The sequence below is a fragment of the Linderina pennispora genome (assembly GCF_002104995.1).
Source record: "Linderina pennispora strain ATCC 12442 chromosome Unknown DL89scaffold_1, whole genome shotgun sequence".
Classification (NCBI taxonomy): domain Eukaryota; kingdom Fungi; phylum Kickxellomycota; class Kickxellomycetes; order Kickxellales; family Kickxellaceae; genus Linderina; species Linderina pennispora.
In genome coordinates, this window is record NW_024468249.1 from 1,289,506 (window position 1) to 1,309,528 (window position 20,023).

A 20,023-nucleotide genomic window follows, 5' to 3' on the forward strand; every position below is an offset into this window, starting at 1 on the left:
TGCAAACATGGCCTGCAGCAGCACTCGCCAAGAGCCCCTCCAACTGCACTCAAAGCGCCAAGATATGACCCCATTCGCCAAGGCACGGCTAGCACACCCTCTCTATACCTCCCAGAGATGCGGATAGGCTCTGGAAATGTGCTCTACCGCGATCGGCTTACAGTGCTGCAAATGGTGCGAAGAGGGTTGCGAGGTGCAATTCGCAGATCTCCAGAACGAAGCAACGCCTCGGTCTGCTCCTATAGCGTTGCAGCGATGCCAACCTATGCCAACCAGGCGAATGGAATGGTGCCTGGAGACATATGGCTTTGATGCAAATCACATTCCTTTTTTGCGCTTTAGGCTGAGGCTCGCAACGCCGATGGAGCCGTTGAAAAAATTGTGTGGATAACGCCTCGCTTGTGTTGGGAAGAGAAAGCATTGCCCCACTGATTGCCGATCGGCTTTTGTCCTGGCCCATCAATTTCGTTCAACCTTACTATTTGCCGCACGCCTGTATAGTTCAGCAAGAGTGACTTTTTTGGGACCCGATTTTGATAGCTGAAACTCTATTCAGCCAGCGACCCATGTCCCTCTGGCCAGAACTATGTGGACGACGATGGGATGCTTTGTATATAAACCACAGGCACAGGCTGGCAGTTGGTCTGAATCCCTCATCCTTCACACGTCAGAGACTGCCCCCCCTTACCTCCCCTTTCCCTGTCTTTGACCTTGGCATCTGTTGATCGGATATCACCTCTCTACCCACCATTCACATACCGACTGTTCTTCCCATTCCAGCTGTATATCTTACCATGGTTAACTTTGTTTCGGGTCTCTTTGTTGCCGCCACTATGCTTGGCTCCCTTGTCAGCAGCGCGCCCGTCCACCCGCTGGCCATGCGCAACTGGGACGAGGTCAACACTGACGCTGCTACCTCAGCGGCTAACAATAATAACAACAATATGCAGATTGTGACTGTCACGCAGTTCATCACCAACGACGTGTGCAGCACCGACGCCCCCACAACCACCAGCAGCAGCTCGACCGACCACAACGTAATCGTGACGGTGATTGAGACAGCATCGCCCTCCGTGCCCACCTCTACTACCACGATCCCGGACTCGTGGATGTCCGACATGCTGGGCCAACTGAACGAAATCCGCGCGGCGAACGGCAAGTCCTCGGTCGCGCTAATGGACACGCTGACGTCGTTTGCGCAAGCGCACTCGGACCACCAGAGCTCGATCTCGAAGATGACACACAGCGACCCGAAGGGCTCGTTGGGCCAGCGGTGCTCGGCGGCCGGCATTCCGTGGATGGCGGTGGGTGAGAATGTCGCCTGGAACTACCCGGATGTGTCGAGCGTGATGACCGGGTGGAAGAACAGCCCGGGGCACTTTGCCAACATAATTGGCGATTACACACATGTCGGCTTCGGTGTCACAAACAAGTACTGGACACAGGACTTTGCAAAGATCGCGTCGTAGAATGGAAGCGACGATGATTTTGTTTTATGCGATGTAGTTTACCTGTGTCCCACCGGGGGCATACTGGGAGGACATATTGGAATGGCCGGTTCCTTCATCCACGGCATGTTCGTTAGCACCCCTCTCTCCCTGCTCCTGCACTTTGGAGCCTGTTTTCATTCTCTGTTCATTTTTCTTTTCTAATTTTGCTTCATATCTTTCACTCTACAAAATATAAATAGATGGCCATCTATTTATCGCCCACGCGTGGTATTTTGGCGGCCTATTTGAGCCGATGTTTCGAATGGAACAACTCGTATGCATATACTATTCGTCTTGCAAGATATTTTAGGGATCGTGGATGTGTCACTGAACAAAAATACACCTCACCACATGTGCAGCACTGAACAAAAAACAATTAGATTATCCTACACGTGCAATCCCTAAAATTCATGTGGAAGGTGCTGTTACAGTCCACACTCTCCCTGTTTTATTTATGTGGCCTGCCCTATATAGAACAGATGTGGCTGGCGTCCATATGGATATAAGTACCAGACAGAGCTCCTTGTTTGCCAACTGCTTTTCCTCCTCACACATCACTTGCAACTTCGTTCTGGCAACACTTGCATTTTTCACGTTCTACATCCTCCACCCCATCCTTCCTTCAGGTATCGAATGATGACCATGCCTTCAATCTACCAGGCCGTTCTCCTCTTCCTTGGCGTTGCGCTCGCCGCTCCTGTCGCTGATAGGGATCAGGTGAACGTACTTGGCAAGAAATCCTTCAACCCGTATCCCTCTGGCCCCAGCACGCAGTTTGGCGTTCCTTCTACCAGATTCCAGTGGGCACCTATGCCTGCTGCAGCCCCCAAGCAGCCCTCGCATCTGCCGGTCCAGATGCCTTCGTACGGGTCCTCGAATGGCGCACAGGGATCTTCTGGTGATGAACTGGCAGAACCAGATGAACCAGTTTGGAAACAGTGGGCGCACTGGGCAGCCGCTCCCTCCTTCAATGAACACCAACCAGCCATCTGCAGCTACAAATCCCTCAAGCCAGCCAATTAAAGCACCTTTGGACGGATCCTCGACTGGTGCACAGGGCTCTTACTCAGGTAGCGGCTGGCAGGAACAGATGCTGCAGCTAGTCAACGCCGAGCGTGCCAGGTATGGGAAGCAGCCATTGAGACTTGATGCTGGTCTCAGCAGCGCAGCTCAGGCTCACTCAGACTACCAGTCCAGCATCCGTACCATGACACACAACAATCCGAACGGCGATATCATGCAGCGCATAAGTCCCTATGTTTCGGGTGCTAGGAGTGCAGCTGAAAATGTCGCATTTAACCAGCGCAGCGTGGAGCAGGTCATGCAGTCGTGGATCCAGAGCCCGGGTCATCACACTAACATTATTGGAGACTACAATGCTGTCGGCTTCGGCCAGAGAGATTGGTACTGGACCCAGCAGTTTGCCAGCCTCTAGGGCGATTTGGCTTTAGTGATTAGCTGTTTCAAGGCGAATACATTGGCTTATGATCTATTTTTGGCTCAGTGAGCAGAGAACCAGCACCAGCCCATGCGTCCTCGCAGGCTTACATATAACCTGCACTGATTTCAACTGTACTGTAGTAGCGACCCATGCTTGCATAGCTTCTATTTTCAGAGACCATGCGTGGCCATGAAACCAGGGCTGCGCCGAGATTCTCAGCTATTGTATTCCTCTTATCGCTCTCTGGAAAAACTTGTTTCCGAGCGCAGAATATTAATAGTCTGAGTGCGATACCCACAACCTGTCTTTCATTCATGCTCGTGTCTGGATACCGTTGTGTCGTGTGTCTTATAAGCGTGTGTCCTCAGGGTACCCTTTCCACCAGTCCTTTGTAGCGGGGCTTGGTTGCTCATTTGCATCCACACGCAGAAGGATATTTTTAGCCTCTGGCAGCTTCGCCGAAAAATGTACATCATGCTGCACGATTTCCCAAAAAGGCGGTGCCGAGCTTTGCAAAAAAAAACTGGCGCTGTCCTCTAGAAAGTAAAATTCTCTTTCCAAGAAACACACAGCTGATAGCCAAGGTGTCCCTGTCTATTTTCGGCTTACGCCGACGCTGCGTAGCTTCGCGCTCCTTCCGTCGCCTCCAATGTGCTCTTGGCCAATCTGTTGTGATTGACTAGTTCTCAGCAAATAGCACAGGCACTTTCTGGCTCTGCTGTGATACCACAGCAACGCTTTAGATTCGAAATATCGGCATGATATGAGGATGAGTAGCGCAGCTGGATGCCAACATCTGGTTCAGGCATTCTGGGCCACAAAAGGAAAGTGGCTATAAAGCCAGAAAGGCATCCCTGCCAGAGACTCCGTCTCCTTCACCTCTGCACCTTCGTTCTGGTAACATTTTGCACACTCTTGCTTTTCCTATTCTCATTTTCTCGTTACGACTCCTCTCTCCGCTTCTAACGATCATGAAAAAGCTGTCCTCCTTTCTCGTTCCTTTTCTTGTTCTCTTGGGCGTAGTACTTGCTATGCCCATCGCGCAACCTGACACCGACTCACCACCCCCTGACACTATCCATGGTTTGTCAGAAGGCAGTCTGAGCCAGAAATCGACGTGGAGCTTCATTCCATTCCTTGGGCGCCGGTCGCCCGCAAATAGCAATCAGAAAACTGTAGTCGTGCACAAAGTAGTATACGTGCGCCCCGCCAACTCCAGCCAGAAGCCTGCCCCGGCACCGCAAAAGACAACCGCGCAATCTGCGAAAAGCCCAGCTTCGAATGGCGGCTGGCAAGAGCAGATGCTGAAGCTGGTAAATGACGAGCGCAAAAAATTTGGCAAGAAAGCGCTCACCCTCAACCCCGGTCTCAACAGCGCAGCTCAGAAGCACTCTGAGTATCAGAACAGCATTAAGCAAATGACACACAACAACCCAAAGGGCGGGCTATTTGAGCGCATCAAGCCATTTGTGTCGGGTGCCCGTGGTGCTGCTGAGAACGTCGCATTCAACCAGCGCAGCGTGGACGACGTGATGAAGGCGTGGATCAATAGCCCTGGTCACCACGATAACATCGTCGGGCCCTATGATAGCGTGGGCTTCGGTCAGTCAAACTGGTACTGGACCCAGGAGTATATCGCAAATTAGGACTTCCATAGGATCTTAGTGGAATCAAATGTATTAGGACCACATCCAGACCATGTGTGCATTTATCGTTCGGAACTGCGTGTCTCGATTTGTTGACAAGGTTTATACTAACCAGAAAACATATCACTGAAATCCAAATAAAATGCCCAAGAGGTCATTGGAGATGTTGGCCCCAGAGTCCCAGCACACTCCAACACAGCCATGAACCAGATCAGACACGCGCATATGCAGACTCCAAGGATACCGACCGGTCTCCTTTTCCTCCTGTGTTCATTTTTCAATGTATTTTTATGTGATGCTCCTGACCACTCATCCTTTCCAAGTCAGCAATCCTGATAGCGATAGTATTGGGAGATAGGCTTGGAAGAAATGGTTCGATATGCCACTCATAAACTTACTCCCAGTCTAGCTCAGTCCTGGGTAGCCTCCATGGTCACGGGCATCCAAAGTAAGGAACGGAACCGAGTCCTGGCAGTTTGGGTTCTCCCCATTCGAACCGCAATGGGTAAATCCGCCAGCCGGAGTGTACCAGAGCTCCTCGCTGTGGTGGTGGAATCCCATGCTCTGAAGGGGGACACGCGGGACTAGGTCTTTCTTGTAGACTACGCGGCTGATTGGGAAACCTTGGTTCTCAATCCAACGTGCGTAGGCCGAGTTGCCGGTGCGAGGCTGGCCGTATGTGAAGAGCTGCATCTTACTTCGCCCACTCGGGATGTTTCAGAACAAAGTCAGCTGCAGCTACCGATGCAAGTGCTCCGCCAAGTGAGTGGCCAACAAAGGTAATCTTGAATGTAGGGAACTTGGCAACCAGGTCGGATATAGCCTCCACAATGGTATCACCCTCTGGCCTGATACGCATTCTTGAACCCAACATGAACCTGGGACCCACCGACACTGCTTGGCCAGTCGACCAAAAAGAACGGTCAAATCTGCAATCCAGTCAAACAGCGTCGTGCTTCCTTTGAAAGAGATAATGATATCCTTCGTATCCTCCTTGTAAGCGATGTAGCCGGTATTTGCTCGAAGCACGTTGGCCCAATTATGATAAACCACAGTATGAGTGGTTTCGGGGCTCTGGCAGACCCCTGGACAATCCCATGCAGTGCTATTTACGCTTGCAGCAGCTCCAGCGTACTTGGCATACCTCTCGACAATCGACTGAGATGCTGAGGACAGAGCTTTGGACGCTGTCTTCATAACTTGTGAGCGCTGGCTGCTGTTGCGCCTTCTTCGTCTTCATGTACGCATCCTTGGCCTTCACATTCAAAGAGTCAGCAACATCAGCATTGAAGTATGATGATAACCCGCTTGATTTAGACACGTCGCGACGGACGCCCTGATGAAAGTTCTGAGCAGCAGGGAGGGCTGACGACAGTGCAGTGAAGGCGGCTACCAAGGGTAGGGTATTTAGCAGCATCTGTAAGGTCAAAAGCTCATTTAGAAATTAAAATGTGGGCTGTGGCAGTTGAGTAATTGCTTGGAGAGTTGCTATGGTGTTTGGTGGACCTTATGTAGTACCTTTCAAAACACCGGAGTCACCTAATGAGCATGGCTATTCTATAAGACCAACTCGGCAGCAATAAAGTACGAATATTCAATTGTATTCTGCAGGCATACTCTTTACACATGCGAAAACGTCTTTGTAGTCGACGCTTTTGACAGAATGGTTTCCTGGCGGAAATTGCAGCCTGCTCTGTCGACAGCTCCCTTTAGAATCTATAATTCTGGCACAACCTGTTCCAAGAGATGTGATTCAAACAGTCGGAGTTGGTGGTTGATGATTTGCCCAGAGCGGCGATTTCCTTGTAGATTCGCAAGTTTAACGCACAAGCTTTCTGCACATTGCGTGTAGATCTCTATTTGGACTATGTGGCGATGCATGGGATGAGCACCAGCGATCACGATGGCTAGCTGCCGAATGACCAACCCATGTATCTCCTGTCAAAGCATGTGAAGGTAGACCGTGCACAAACCTGGCACCGGAGGTCACGCTGTAAACCTTGGCTAAATAAGGAAAAGTGCATGTGGCCCTTGCCACTGCATGTGAAGCTGGGTGGACGGATCCTACACACTGGCAAATTGTGGCAAAGCGAAATATGGCTCCCATGCAGCATCAACGTCACGTCCTCGCGCAAGCACCATGTCAAATTGCAAATGCCGACTCTATCCCGTCCTGTCATTAGCGTGCTGTTAGATACGGAGTGCAGTTATTTATTAGTTTTTTGTTTACCAGCATAGCTTAGTGGGCAAGGCCAGGATAGTCCGAGTGATCGGCGGTTGAGAGCGAGAAGACGGAGATGCTGTTAATGCAGGTCGAGCTCTCACCGTTAGCGCCGCAGAACTTCAGACCTCCGCCGGTAGGGTACCACGATTCCTGGCTGTGGTGAGAGTAGCCAAAGCTTGTAGGTGGCACACGGGCTACCATGTCTTCTTGGTAGGTAACACGAAAAATAGGGAACCCGAGATTCTGAACCCATGATGCATAAGCGGAATTTCCAGTGCGAGGTTGGCCGTAGGTGTACAGAACAATACGACTCACCCAGGTAGGATGCAGCCGGGCCAGGTCTGCAGCGCCAATAGAGGCCAGCGCACCACCTAGCGAGTGACCGGTAAAGACGATATTGAACGTTGGGTACTTGGCAACAAGCTCGGCAATCTTGGCCTGGATGGTGCTGGCCTGCGCCTTGTGAGCATCAAGGAACCCGGAATGGACCTTGGATCCAGAAACACTGCTGGGCCAGGCGTCCTGTCCAAAATCGGCGTTTGTGATCCAGTCAAAGAGGGTCTGGCTGCCTCTGAACGAAATGATAATTTCCTTGGTGCTTTCCTTGTAGGCAACATAGCCGACATTGGCACCAACGACGTCGGCCCATTGATGGTAGACAACAGTGCCTGCAGTGGCGGCAGTCTGACAGCTGATGGGGCAGTTCCAGGCCTTGCTGTTGACGACGTATGCAGCGCCAGCATAGTTGGCGTACTTCTCGAGCGTGGCTTGAGTTGTAGTAATGATGACCTGGCCTCCCTTCTCAACAGGGTTGTTACTCTTGGCAGCGGCAAGGTTCTTCTGCTCATCACGGTACATCTGGCGGACCTTATACTCGACAAGCGCGGCCGTGGTAGTGTTCAGCATTGCATGGATAGCATCTGCAGGTGTTTCGCTGCGGCGAGACAGCGCAGGTGGCTGCTCGACGGAAGGAAGCGCCGCAGAGAGCGTTGCCAGCGCGACGAGAACAGTGGAGAACTTGAATAGCATTGATGGATATTAGTTAATTATTAGCAGACAGGCAGGGATGGAGCAGTTTGTTGTGGATGAGTACAATTTGTGGGCGGTCTACATCTGGTGGTTTATATACTGAGTCGCTCTACGTCAAACGGGACTCCAGAGCCCCATTTTCCTATCTTACTGAGCGGTCTGCACTGTTCTCACGGCCGTCTGACATGTCGCCATGGTCTAATCTATTGCAAAAGCAAGACCGCCGATCCCTATAACTGCTGGGCTTGCTGTCTGCTATCAGCTAGTGTACTCTGTGCTCGTAAAGAGGGAGCTACAGAATGGATCATCCTCCTCCGGTGAAGCATATGTGCCTGCTTGGTCCCCACATTTGGCATTTGTGCGACACTTTTGCCTTGCCAATGCTAATCAAGCAGGTGTACACAGCTGCATACTTCCGACAGTGCTGTTGGCCGCATGGTCTACCGCATATTCCGGGCGCAATGTAGATTGGCCATGGGTCATACAGCCAGTTGTCCACTATTATCGACATCACGTGTGCTCCTGTTTGCCACCGGCTTGCATTGATGGTCCTGCACTAGCATATGAAGGCTGGGGGCAATCAGTTCAGCATACTTGATGGCAGTCGTGGATAAGGTATAAAGATTATGCTTGCTCTGCGCCAATGCGGATTTGCCGGGCTAGGGCGTGCCGCCTCACTTTTGTAGCGATCGGCGTGTTCATCGTTGCCAGGTGCACAGAGCAGAACATTCCAGCTGCTGATCTCGTGTAGAAAAATTACCCGCTCCGGGGTCTACCCAGGCCGCTACATCCGATGGACCTGTCTATGACCTCTTGCTAAACATGGGTCGGTGAGCTGGTGGCACACGCCGTGTGTGTAACGTCTACTGCTGGAGGATTCTTATCGGAGCCTTCATTTCAGAACTGGCATTGAACTTCAATGTGATGGATTGGGTTCCCTAGCGGTCCAGCAAACGTGGACTATACTGGAATGGGCATTTCCAGACCCACTGGGCATGTCCAGTGTTGCACTTGAACGGCAGTTGATTATTTGGCTGGGCGCTCCAACGGCACTGGCTCCTAGATAATAGCGGACCATAGGCCACCTCAAACCACCAGCTATGCTGGATAGCTAGCATTTAGAACGGCAGTTCCCTGTTGTCCTGTTGATCTGCGCGTTGTTGGTGATCAGGCTGATCAGGCCAGCCCAGCAGCTGTTGCGTCACGCTCATGCTCCTCTCTCTCCTTTTCAAAGCTCTCGCGTTTTTAATTTGGTGCTGCAATCCTCGTTTTACAAATATATACCGCCCGCAATGTCGCTTGAAAATGGAAACTGGTGTCTAATCGAGAGCGATCCCGGTGTGTTCACTGAGCTCATTCAGAACATGGGTGTGCGTGACGTGCAGGTCGAAGAGCTCTACAGTCTGGACGCCGACACTCTCAACTCGATTGCGCCCGTCTACGGCCTCGTGTTCTTGTTCAAATGGCAGCAAAGCAGCGGCAAACCGCGTGCGCAGACAGAGCAGCCGACGTCATCGCCCGAGAACGTGTATTTCGCTCAGCAGATTATCAACAATGCGTGCGCGACACAGGCAATCCTGTCAATTTTGCTCAACCGCTCACAGGACCTGGATCTGGGCGAGGTGCTCGACAAACTTCCGCTCCTTCTCGGTGGACCTGCCGCCCGACATGCGCGGACTGGCACTGACCAACAGCGACCAGATCCGCAATGTGCATAATAGCTTTGCTCGCTCGGACCCGTTCATTTCGGATATGGCCAAGCCAGCAACCGACGATGACGACGTGTTCCATTTTATCAGCTATGTGCCGGCAGCTGGGCGGCTGTATGAGCTGGACGGGCTAAAGCCCGGGCCCATCGACCATGGCCCGGCGGAGAACTGGCTTGAGCGTGTAGGCGAGGTCATCCAGGAGCGCATGTCAGAGTATAGCGAGAGCGAGATCCGGTTCAACTTGATGGCAGTTATTGGCGACCGCCGCAAGGGCCTGAGAAACAAGATTGACAAGGTCGAGGCCGACATTGCGCGCCTAGCTAGTCGGCTGGATGAGCTGCGGCTAGAGGACAAGGACGAGTCGCGGGCTGAGGCTGAGGCAGTGCAGACTGAGATTGGCCAGCTGAACAGCCAGCGTGCGGACCTGGCATACAAGGTGCAGGTTGAGAACGGCAAGTTTGAGCGTTACAAGTTTGACAACTCTCTGAGGAAGCACAACTTCATCCCGCTCATCTATCAGCTCGCCAAGGCCATGGCAGGGAAGGGTTCACTGGCGCCTGCCATCGAGGACGCAAAGAAGAAGGCGCAGAGCCGCCCTCAGCAAACACAGCAGCCCTTCTGACAACTGCCAAGGGGTGTTGGCGCTGTTTTCATAAATCATTCGATACAATTTCAAAACAATCTAATGGCTTCAGTGGTCAGTCCTGCGGCGCTTCGTGTCGTGCTGCGGTCTGCTCGCCTGCGGTCCGATCTGGGCCTTTGTGCGGTGGATCTCGGCGAGCTGGTGGTCGACAGCAACGTTTTCGCGGGCTCTCCTGACTGCATGGCCGGCAGTTGACGAGAATCCGTCCCACATGACTGGCTTTTTGGAGTCGGCCAGCGCCTGCTCCTCGTCGACGCTTGCTTGGTTGCCATCCTGGCCAAAGATGTCTGAGCGGTTTCTGGCCATCTGGCGCAGGTATTTTGCCACGTCCATGCCTTCCTGGACAAGATTTGTGTCGCGGATCTTACGCTCGTAGGCGAGCTTCTGCTCCTTCCACTTGGGGTCAATCAGCTCGACGCGGATGTGCTCGTCGAACTCGGATGCTGGGATGTCGAGCTTGCACAGCTGGCACTGCAGAGTGACCTCACGAGACTGTGGTCCACGACGCAGGTTCGGGACATAATCCTTGCGGATCTTCATTTTGGTGACATCAACTGCGGGAGCAGCGGGTTTCTTGTCGGCCTCGATTTCCTCCTCCACCTCATCCTCATCCTCATCCTCATCTTCCATCTCCATCTCCACATCGTTGTCGTCTTCCTCCTCAACCTGGGCTGCAGCATGATGAGTGTCAGCTGCTGTAGTCCTTTCTGCAGGCCTGCTTGTGTCATCCTGCTGCTGCGACCTGTGCTTGTCTTCCAGCGTCATGTTCTTCAGATCCTGCAACAGCATGGGCTCAGGCAGATCGACAAACGCATCTTCCTCAACAAACTCGACCGTCCCAACGACTACAAAGTCGTGCCAGTCGATGGCTAAGAATTCTTCCTTCTCTCTGTCTGCAATTTCCTCGCGTCGCTTCTTCTCCTCGGCCTCATATGCCTCCCACTGCATCCGACGATTGATGCGATCCAAGATTTGGTGCTTGTCCTCAGTGTCGTATTTTACCCGCTGCTGCAAACTGTCGGGCGGGAAGAATACCAACGTGTACTGGTCAACAAGCTTGCGGAAGAACCCAAACAGCGTGTGGTTCGGGTTGAGAAAATCAAACTGGTAGCTGTTGGCCTCGCGCTGCGCCAGCGTGGTCATAAACTGACGCCCATTACGGGCAACAAACTGGGCTGTGAGCCGGAGCACGTCCAGATCTTGCGCTGAGATTGCAGGCATCGGGAATGCGAATTGGATCGGATCGGGCTGTTCGGGTGCCTCGGTCTCCAGATCCTGCTCGATAGGCTCAGCTTTGTCCGGTGTATTCTGCAGTGCTGGCTGGTCTGTGACATCTCCGGATTTGAATTTTACAACCATGTGCTGGTAGTACGCGTTGTACGGATCGTTTGGATAGAGAAACGAGAACTTGGCGTTGCCCTCGTATTTCTCGCGCAAAAGTCCCTGGAACCGCTCGCCAGATTTGGCCACATGCTCAGCGGTTTTGTCGACTATGGACTTTATATCCAGCGGCGGGTAGATGATTTCGGCTGGCTGCGTGTCAGACATTATGAACAAAGGTAGGTGAGGGATAAACGATGATGCAGTGAACATTGATAAAGTTTCGATTTTCGATGATGTACCATTTTATCTGACCGAGATGATTATGGAGTGTACGCTTTGGCCACCCATCCGCCTCCCTCGGTCAGCCACCATCCCAACACGAACCTCCGTAACCTGTACGTCGTGTGTGCACATGAGCAATAGAACAGGTGAAGTATTTAGGAACCAGGTGGAAGGAAAAATTCATGGAACAGAAATCTAGCAGCAGCCGCCAAACATGGACCCCGACGCCTGCGTGTTGTCGACTCTAATAGCCCTTGGGTTCTTGGTGGCATCCAGGGGCTTCTTGCTCTGTACGCCCGAGTCTGGCGACAATGTATCGATGATGTTATCCTTGACGAGGGCCAGTATCCTCGCTGCCAAATCCTCAAACGTCGCCTTGACCTTCTCGCCGGTCTTGGCGCTGGCCTCGACGAACAGCATATCGTTGGTCTTGGCGAACGCTTCGCCCTCATCGTACGAAACAACGCGCCGTGCATCCTGGTCGGCCTTGTTGCCGACAAGCACAAAAATCGAATGCGGCGCTGTCAGTTGTCGTGCGTCACCGAGCCAGCTCTCTAGGTTCTCGAACGATTCGCGGCTATTGTGAAGAAAACCATTAGAACGAGCACTGCAGTTTTGGTGTGCTGCGCTTGGCAAGGCCAGGGACTTACTTTGTAATGTCGTAGACTACGATGGTTCCGATGGATCCGCGGTAGTAGCTGCGGGTGACAGACCTATACAAGAGGGGATGCAAACAACGCAACGGCAGCAGACTCGGTCAGCAGGATGCTTAGTAGAAACGTTTACTCCCACACAACAACAGCAGTAGCCACTGTATGCGATCCGTGTTTGCCAGTGTCCTTACCTGAACCTCTCTAAACGACCATTTCGCAAATACCGACGATGGCAGCCGAGGCAAAGAAAAGGAAAAGGTGTGAAATGTAGGCAATTAGTACCAAGCGCGCGCACCGACCATCCCTCACATGGGCCCTTGCCTATCCACAGCCATTGTGTTCTACGAGCTCATGCCCTTGATTGCAGTACACCGGGAGACAGGACCACAAGGACGCAGCCTCCTGAACCGGTGCTTTTGCTGTGGTTGTTGTTATTGTTGTCGCTGCTTACCCTGACCAGCAGTATCCCAGGCCTGAATCTTTATGCGCTCGCCCTCGACCTCGATAATCCGTGTGCCAAACTCGACTCCGATCGTAGTGGTTCGTTTTTTCGCTCTACAGTTAATGGGTATCGGGAGAGAAGATTTAGCGGGGTAGCGCTTCGTGGAGAGCGATATGCCTTCCGGCCTATTGCACGGCAACGTGCATGGTGCTTCTGGAAAAGGGATAAGCATACAAAGGTGTCTTCTGTGAATTGGCGAAGCAGCGAGCTCTTGCCGCAGCCCATGTCGCCGATAATAATGAGCTTGGCGACGTAGCTGTAGTTGTACACGGCAACCATGGTTTCGAAGAGCAATAGGTGAAATGACGGAATTTATACAAGGAGCAGCAACAAGGCAGGAAAAGCAGAGACGAAGGGGTGCGGCCAGCACTGCCAGGCTTGTCGGGTGACATCCGCAATCCGGCTCGCCGACCACTCGGCTGAGCCGTGGCTGCCCAGGGATTCGCTTGCCCCAGTGAGCCAAGTCAGAGCCCAGCCCTTTGGTTTCTGTGTGCGCATTTTCTTCCTGAGCAATTTCAACCCTTCAGCTTCCTCATCTAGCACCAATTTCGCAGCCATGGCCCGCAAAGAGTTCCCCGGAGACCCGCGCCGTTCCGCCAATGTCGTGCCGTACACGCCTGCGACCAACGCCGAGGAGGGCAGCCTGTACTATCTTATTTCGTTCATCAGCTCGCTGGCCGCCATGTTCCTAAAGTCGCGCATAGTTGGGTGGGCCGCCGTATTCTTCGCCCTGCTGTCGGTGTTCACTGACCGCACGTCGGCTGCGGGCCAGAACAGCAGCCGCACATCGACCATTCACCCTGGCCGTTACCTCGCTGCTGATGACATACATGCCAGAGCTGGTTGCGCTGTACAAGTTGTACCGCGGCGAGCAGCCTGCTGCCAGTTCATCATAGACCATTCTCGATATTCTGCGCCTTTTCCTGTTTCCTAATACAAAATACCCTGCCTGTTAATTTGCTCGTATGTCTGAGCGCAAGCGCCTCTGCCCCTGCCCGTCTCTGATGTTTAAAGTTGCAGGGGTGAGGCTACAGATCATATACCAGCATGCCCATCCACTGGCTGTGCGACGAGCCCCTGGCACTGATCCGGGATCTGGTTGCTAAGACGCTCATGGCTCTTTCTAGTTCTCTACGCATGAAGCACTCGCAACAGCATCTATGCTCATTGACCCCTCTCCTTGCATGAAGAAGTAGCAGGTAGTAGTCTCCCGTTCTAGCCTTCCATTGTAGGTTTGATTTTTAAGATTCCTTCTGATTTAGACCTGCTACATCCAGAGCCAGCTGTGTATGCAGCACCACAGGCGGGTGCTTGTCCTGACCCGACAGCGATGGGTTCAGCTGGTAGGCCCAGCTACCAAGAGGCGGGCGGTTTAGTGGCCGACTTCTCCGATGGACAGCTCCGTGAACCTGTGGGCCTGATCGCACAGGAGAATCTGCGGGGGGAATCTGTGAGGAGTTAATTAACAGAGCCGCTGCAGCAGCACTCGTTTTCCAAACTTTTTTCGCCGTTTCCGTCCGCTATCCCGCTTTCTTGCCTTCACACAGCTTTTCCCACTACCTATTAACCATTGCTTAGGATAATATGGATGCACACAACGATACCGACTCGCTGCTGATTCACAGCCTGAAGAAGGAGTCCAGCCAGCTGCACAGCTCATCGTTCATGTCGGGGGCCGCGACAGTCGCCGAATCACCTGCGTCTACCCGCCCACAAACCCCTGCGCTGTTCCATCCGTCGGACACACCTCCAGCCTCGAGCACCCAGAAGAGCCACCCGATCGACTTCAACGGCTTCAGCTGGCCCAGTAAGTGTCTCCAGTGTGCCGGACAGCCATTCCCCCTCCCCCGCTTTCCACATTTTGTTTGCTCATCGCACTTGATTATGCGTGCCGTGCGCCGCCATCATCTTTGCTCCCTGCCAATTGGCAAGCCAGAGAACGGCGCTGTATTAATTTGCACCGCATTATTCTGCCACCGGTTTGCATATAATGTGCTATCGCACTTCGGATCCGAGCAGCACACCCTCTGCCTGCTTGGTTGCTTGCGCGTCAAGGGCAAACTATGCTGTTGGAATATAACGCTATGCAATTTTTAGTGCCGTGGAATGAGCAGGGAAGGAAACCCACACCACACTGAATACCTTTGCATCTGTCGTCTGTAGGCATTGGCACTGAGGAGCGCCGCACCGAATCGCCAGAGGAGAAGGAGGCGCGGCTGAAGAAGATGTCGGATGCCGTGCGCACGCTGCTCGAGTGCATTGGCGAAGATCCGGATCGCGAGGGCCTGCTCAAGACCCCTGAGCGGTACGCCAAGGCGCTTATGTTCTTCACCAAGGGGTACGAGGAGTCGATGAACGACGTGGTCAACGACGCACTGTTTGATGAAGGTACGTGTGTGGCGGCTGCTGAACTGCCGTGCACCTGAGATATGCACAGCCGTTCCCACGGAGACGTAGATTCCCACGAAATTTACCGCATTTGCTGGTTTTGCACCTCCCCCTGCCCACATTGGCTGGCCCGGTATCTGTAGATCACGAGGAAATGGTTATCGTGCGCGACATCGACATCTTTTCGCTCTGCGAGCACCACCTGGTTCCGTTCTGCGGCAAGGTGTCAATTGGATACATCCCGAACCGCCGCGTGCTGGGGCTTAGCAAGCTGGCCAGGATAGCCGAGATGTTCAGCCGCCGTCTGCAGGTCCAGGAGCGCCTGACAAAGCAGATTGCAGTTGCGCTCAGCGAGATCCTGCAGCCGCAGGGCGTCGCTGTTGTCATGGAGGCTAGGTAAGTACGGAATTTGTGCAGTGCAGACGACATCGTTTTCCTATAAATCCTGCTGCTAACCTGTTTTTGCCGTTTCCCGATGCTTTGCTCCGGGATTTCTTTTTCTTGTAGTCACCAATGCATGGTGATGCGCGGTGTGCAAAAGCCAGGCAGCAAGACCATCACGAGCTTTATGCTCGGCCGGTTCCGCTCGGACCCCAAGACCAGAGAAGGAGTTTTTGTCTCTGGTCAGGTAGATGAGCAGGATTCCTCTGCAGCAGAGGGGATTCTCTCCCCTCTTTTCTTCGGCTGTGGGCTTCCACTGCATACTGCCACCAGGCTTCTAACCAGTCCCTTGCGTAAAGGAAAGGAGGGGCTACTACCGAGTCCCTTCGCCGCTAGCCCAGTATTTTATGTTACCAGCAATATCCATTGAATACACTCCACATTTGCCAAATGACACCACCTGTTTTCCCAGTACTCTCGACGTTTTTGCCTATCGCACACCTGATTTATGCCTGGTTTTATCGGGACCAGAGCCGGTTCTGCTGAACCGAGCGACAACCACAACGGAGATGGCGGCGAGCCGTCTTTTTCACTCTCGACCTCAGACTCAGCCCCAAATCAGGAAGCCGGGCTCGGTCCATCTCCTGTCAAGACGGGAAACCATGATCCTCCTTCACATGCCAGCGGCAACCAGCAGGCCAAGGACAATGCCGCCGAAGATGGACTCCATCCATCATCGTGGGCCAGCGGTCTAACCGAATTGGGCCTGTTCGCGGGTGCCCACATGACCACCGTTCGGGACCACAAAGAGAAGTTGCCCTAAGACCCCACTGTCACCGCAGTGCATAGCCCGCACCTCAATGACCTAGCCGTGCCTTTTTCACATTCACGACGACCGCCATCTGCACAATCCCATGTTACACTCGGAATCTTGCATACGCAGTACACTGCACGCACCAGCGACCGTACAAAGAAGGCAATGGGGGTCACCACATGCTGTGCTCTCGTGGCCAACGACCCTCCCTTTTCAGACAGCTCGTAAGACAAAGGCACTTGCAGCAGCATGCTGCAGTTTGCTAAGACACTCTTCTGATTTTTTGTCCTCTCCGCAAAGGCATCAGCTCTTTCCTGCCAGTAGGCTGGCATAAGCATGTGCCTGCTACGCAAAGCAGTGCCTTGGCGACGTTAACACAAAATCACCCTGCAATCTGCATCTGGCGGAAAAGGAGAAGACTCGAAATGTAGGATTGGCTCAAGTTCTGGTCTCTCGTCGATTGCTGCCGTTTTTCGTACAAGGGGCAATCATTGCAATCGACATACTTTGTATATGGCTTTCTTTCGCGGGCTCGTGAATATGCAGAGGATGGACAAGTGCACTAGCCTACACAGCAACTGCACGACCACACTTTTTGTCCCCCTTTTGTGCCAATCGATTCACCTGAACCGAGAGCTCACGGTTATTTCTGCACCCTCGGTCTGCACGGCTTATGCGGTGGTTTGCTGAATGGCATTCCGCTTTTTCTTGCTGTGGACTAGGCGCCCCCTCCCCGTCTCCGTGCCCCTCCCTTTCTCACCAATGGCCCACTGTGCGCACTGGAGACACACGGGTTCAAGGGGATGCGAGGGAGCATGAATGCGTGATTTATTAGTGTTTCCCAAGCTGCCGCGGTGGAGGAGGGAATAGTAAATCCCAATAGAGAGCACCCGCGTGTGATGCACTCAGCTAAATTTGGCTCCAGCGTTTTTGGGATTCGCTCAGCATTCCGTCTATATTCACTCGCCTGTACCATTTTCGCTGGATGCAACTTCACAGGCAGCTTGGATTGGGCTGTTGGTCAGTCCGTGCATAATCCACGCATCTGTTGTTTACGTGGCGATGAGCAGGAGGGAAGCAGGATATGTGCATCACTGGCATTCGTCTCGAACTCCTAGGAGCATTTCAGAATTAGCGGAGATGCCAGCGGTCTCTCGTGAGCATCCGCCTTCGCCGGTTTGCGGTTCAGGTTCTCGCATATATAAACCAGACCGCCCGACTGCCAGCCAGCTTCTGATTCCTTACACTCCAACAGTATACTCTTGTGCTTTTTCACTACCCCACAGGCGCCCTTCTCTCCCTACTCTTTCAAACCTAATACTCGCTTAATCTCAAAATGCAGTTCACCAAGACTCTCATTGCTCTCGCTGCCTTCGCCGCTGCCTCGTTCGCCGCCATCGACTGGACCTCGGATGCCACCCTTGCTTGCGCCAAGCAGAACTGGGCTGCCATCAAGGCCAAGGCCGACCCCCTGCTTCCCTCGGCCCCTGTCATCCTGACCCCTGAGCAGGCCGCTAAGCTGAAGGAGCTCCTGTCGGGCCAGTCGACCATGCCCGCCAACCCCTCTGACGAGTTCCTGCGCGCTCTGCCCCAGGCCATCCCCACCTGCTATCCTGGACCAGATCTCGGGTGACCTCATCAACGCCTGCCTGGCCACCTACAAGCCGCCTGCTGCCTCCACCGAGGCTCCGGCCAGCACCGCCCCCGCTACCACCGATGCCCCTGCCAGCACTGGTGCTCCCGCCACCACCGAGGCTCCTGCCAGCACCGCCCCGGCCAGCACCGAGGCTCCTGCCAGCACCAACGGCCCCAAGTGCAAGCCCCGCCACTAAATTGCCCATTTATCTAAGCGGTTAGCCCCGTTTGTTTATGAGGGTGCTTTTGGCTGAGTTTGCATAGGTGCTGCAGGTTGACGGTCGGCTTTGAGATTATGCTTCTTTTTGCCCGTGCACATTTGAGCATTTTGGAATCGTCCCCCCCCCGCCCACCTTTGTTCACTTCTGGGGTTGTATTGAACTCTGGACTATAACTGGTTTCTAGCTTTAGCTATATACTTCCCTCCTGAAGCTCCCCAATTTTCAGTACAAATATATATATTTTTTGACCAACAATTTCAAGCTGCTCGGCATCAGAAAATGTCAGACATGTTCAAGAGCCAAAGTACTAATGAGCTGGGCTGGTGGACAGTAGTCCATCTTGGACTAGCACCAAATATTACCTCATGAGCTCAGATATCCAGCTACCCCACAGGCAATTGGGCACGGGTGAACGCCCTACCCGCATATACTTTGCAAAGGCGACACCCAGAAAGACTGGCTGCAAAGGCAATATACCTGAAAGACTGGCTGCAATGAGAGACGACGTTGTCCCAACAACATTGGCCCTGGCGCAGTGCCTTAGAACAACACAGCCGTACTCAGTGTATCGAGAACTTGCAGAATGGGCAACGCCGAAGACAAGGTGTGCTCAGCTGTGGATGCAAATAGCCATTCGGTGTTTGACCGATCATTTTGCCTTCAATTGTTTTTATATTCGCGTTTTCCCATCAGGGGTAGCAAGTGTATTTGTCGGATGAGGTCAGTGTACATCTGCGAATCCGCATTTCGCATTTCCCCTTTTTCAGGCACTCGGTTACAGGCCGCGTTTGCTCTTGCGCGGACTAGAGTGGGATTCGCAATAATCATCATAAACAAAGTGGAAAATTGCCCTACAATCTCCCACGTATTCCTTTCAAGAAAGCACAAGCCCAAGGATAGTACACCTCCCAAGTCGGCTCTGCTTGAAGAAAGCACGGCTCCTCCAGCTCACCATTCGAGGTGCCACTAGGTATTACCGAAATCCAACACACTATGACTTCCTTATATGGCGACCTAGTCTGAAACGTGGAGAAATCTAAAAACTCCATCTACTGTGCCCAACTTTCAGACTGAGTCGCCATATGAGTCCTACCTAAAGATGAAGTGAGTGAAAAACAAACGATAGGCAATTTACCCACAAATCTAGTACTTGGCCAACTTCGGTCAGAGGAAGTACGGGCATGGCCGGGATTTCGCATTATCACCAGACACACGCCGAAATGAAGTGACGATACATGCTGCTGAATGGCACCCAGGTGCTACTCCAACCAGCACATTGCTGGGCTCTGGACGAGATCACTTGGATTTGCAAGGGCACCATTCACTTCATTTCTAGATGGTTGACAGGAGTGTTAAAGCCCCTTCCCACATCTGTCAATCCCTCAATTTAATATTGTGATTATCGGAGGCTGATACACCCTGTTGAGGAGTGACGACGCTGGTGACTGCACACCCAGAAAAAGGCATGCTTAAGCTGGATGCCATTGCTTTTTTTTTTCGGAGTGGGCAGAGTTCGCTGCTGTAACTATCATGTCTGTCTGTTATTCTTACTTTGCATGAGGGCATATCTAAAGACTGCGTTTGCCAATACTACCCAGTTGTTTGGAGGCGATGCTGCCCTTTTCCCACAGGGTGACTGTTA

At 52.9% G+C, this 20,023-nt stretch overlaps 10 protein-coding genes across 10 annotated transcripts; 6 read left to right on the top strand and 4 right to left on the bottom strand.

The window, feature by feature from the left end:
- The first annotated feature begins 553 nt into the window (after positions 1 to 553).
- DL89DRAFT_9988 (uncharacterized protein) lies at positions 554 to 1,740 on the top strand. Its single transcript, XM_040892323.1, has one exon. The coding sequence runs from the start codon at positions 795 to 797 to the stop codon at positions 1,467 to 1,469; it is 675 nt and encodes a 224-aa protein (XP_040747325.1). The 5' UTR covers positions 554 to 794; the 3' UTR covers positions 1,470 to 1,740.
- A 269-nt stretch (positions 1,741 to 2,009) lies between these two features.
- On the top strand, positions 2,010 to 2,968 carry DL89DRAFT_264077 (SCP-domain-containing protein). Its single transcript, XM_040886094.1, has 2 exons — positions 2,010 to 2,353; positions 2,379 to 2,968. Exons 1-2 carry the CDS (start codon positions 2,133 to 2,135, stop codon positions 2,923 to 2,925), a joined length of 768 nt encoding a protein of 255 aa, XP_040747326.1. The 5' UTR covers positions 2,010 to 2,132; the 3' UTR covers positions 2,926 to 2,968.
- Positions 2,969 to 3,818: 850 nt separating this feature from the next.
- Positions 3,819 to 4,620, top strand: DL89DRAFT_264078 (SCP-domain-containing protein). Its single transcript, XM_040886095.1, has one exon. The coding sequence runs from the start codon at positions 3,903 to 3,905 to the stop codon at positions 4,575 to 4,577; it is 675 nt and encodes a 224-aa protein (XP_040747327.1). The 5' UTR covers positions 3,819 to 3,902; the 3' UTR covers positions 4,578 to 4,620.
- A 362-nt stretch (positions 4,621 to 4,982) lies between these two features.
- On the bottom strand, positions 4,983 to 5,436 carry DL89DRAFT_289746 (alpha/beta-hydrolase; the record flags this gene model as incomplete). The annotated part of the gene is made up of 2 exons (XM_040889997.1): positions 4,983 to 5,270; positions 5,302 to 5,436. 2 exons carry the CDS (start codon positions 5,434 to 5,436, stop codon positions 4,983 to 4,985), a joined length of 423 nt encoding a protein of 140 aa, XP_040747328.1.
- A 1,342-nt stretch (positions 5,437 to 6,778) lies between these two features.
- On the bottom strand, positions 6,779 to 7,880 carry DL89DRAFT_264080 (alpha/beta-hydrolase). The gene has a single exon (XM_040886096.1). The coding sequence runs from the start codon at positions 7,828 to 7,830 to the stop codon at positions 6,817 to 6,819; it is 1,014 nt and encodes a 337-aa protein (XP_040747329.1). The 5' UTR covers positions 7,831 to 7,880; the 3' UTR covers positions 6,779 to 6,816.
- Positions 7,881 to 9,055: 1,175 nt separating this feature from the next.
- Positions 9,056 to 10,296, top strand: DL89DRAFT_264081 (ubiquitin carboxyl-terminal hydrolase isozyme L5-like protein). Its single transcript, XM_040886097.1, has 2 exons — positions 9,056 to 9,409; positions 9,453 to 10,296. Exons 1-2 carry the CDS (start codon positions 9,123 to 9,125, stop codon positions 10,159 to 10,161), a joined length of 996 nt encoding a protein of 331 aa, XP_040747330.1. The 5' UTR covers positions 9,056 to 9,122; the 3' UTR covers positions 10,162 to 10,296.
- On the bottom strand, positions 10,231 to 11,730 carry DL89DRAFT_220057 (Surp module; the record flags this gene model as incomplete). Its single annotated transcript, XM_040884429.1, has 2 exons — positions 10,231 to 11,103; positions 11,185 to 11,730. The coding sequence occupies 2 exons, from the start codon at positions 11,728 to 11,730 to the stop codon at positions 10,231 to 10,233; spliced, it is 1,419 nt and encodes a 472-aa protein (XP_040747331.1).
- Positions 11,731 to 11,903: 173 nt separating this feature from the next.
- DL89DRAFT_277088 (ras-domain-containing protein) lies at positions 11,904 to 13,221 on the bottom strand (the record flags this gene model as incomplete). Its single annotated transcript, XM_040889413.1, has 5 exons — positions 11,904 to 12,364; positions 12,438 to 12,500; positions 12,638 to 12,641; positions 12,892 to 12,961; positions 13,117 to 13,221. 5 exons carry the CDS (start codon positions 13,219 to 13,221, stop codon positions 11,983 to 11,985), a joined length of 624 nt encoding a protein of 207 aa, XP_040747332.1. The 3' UTR covers positions 11,904 to 11,982.
- A 113-nt stretch (positions 13,222 to 13,334) lies between these two features.
- DL89DRAFT_319739 (uncharacterized protein) lies at positions 13,335 to 13,838 on the top strand (the record flags this gene model as incomplete). The annotated part of the gene is made up of 2 exons (XM_040891147.1): positions 13,335 to 13,748; positions 13,780 to 13,838. Exons 1-2 carry the CDS (start codon positions 13,499 to 13,501, stop codon positions 13,836 to 13,838), a joined length of 309 nt encoding a protein of 102 aa, XP_040747333.1. The 5' UTR covers positions 13,335 to 13,498.
- A 769-nt stretch (positions 13,839 to 14,607) lies between these two features.
- On the top strand, positions 14,608 to 16,141 carry DL89DRAFT_219888 (GTP cyclohydrolase I; the record flags this gene model as incomplete). Its single annotated transcript, XM_040884421.1, has 4 exons — positions 14,608 to 14,749; positions 15,106 to 15,330; positions 15,474 to 15,726; positions 15,838 to 16,141. 4 exons carry the CDS (start codon positions 14,608 to 14,610, stop codon positions 16,139 to 16,141), a joined length of 924 nt encoding a protein of 307 aa, XP_040747334.1.
- Between the last annotated feature and the right edge of the window lie 3,882 nt (positions 16,142 to 20,023).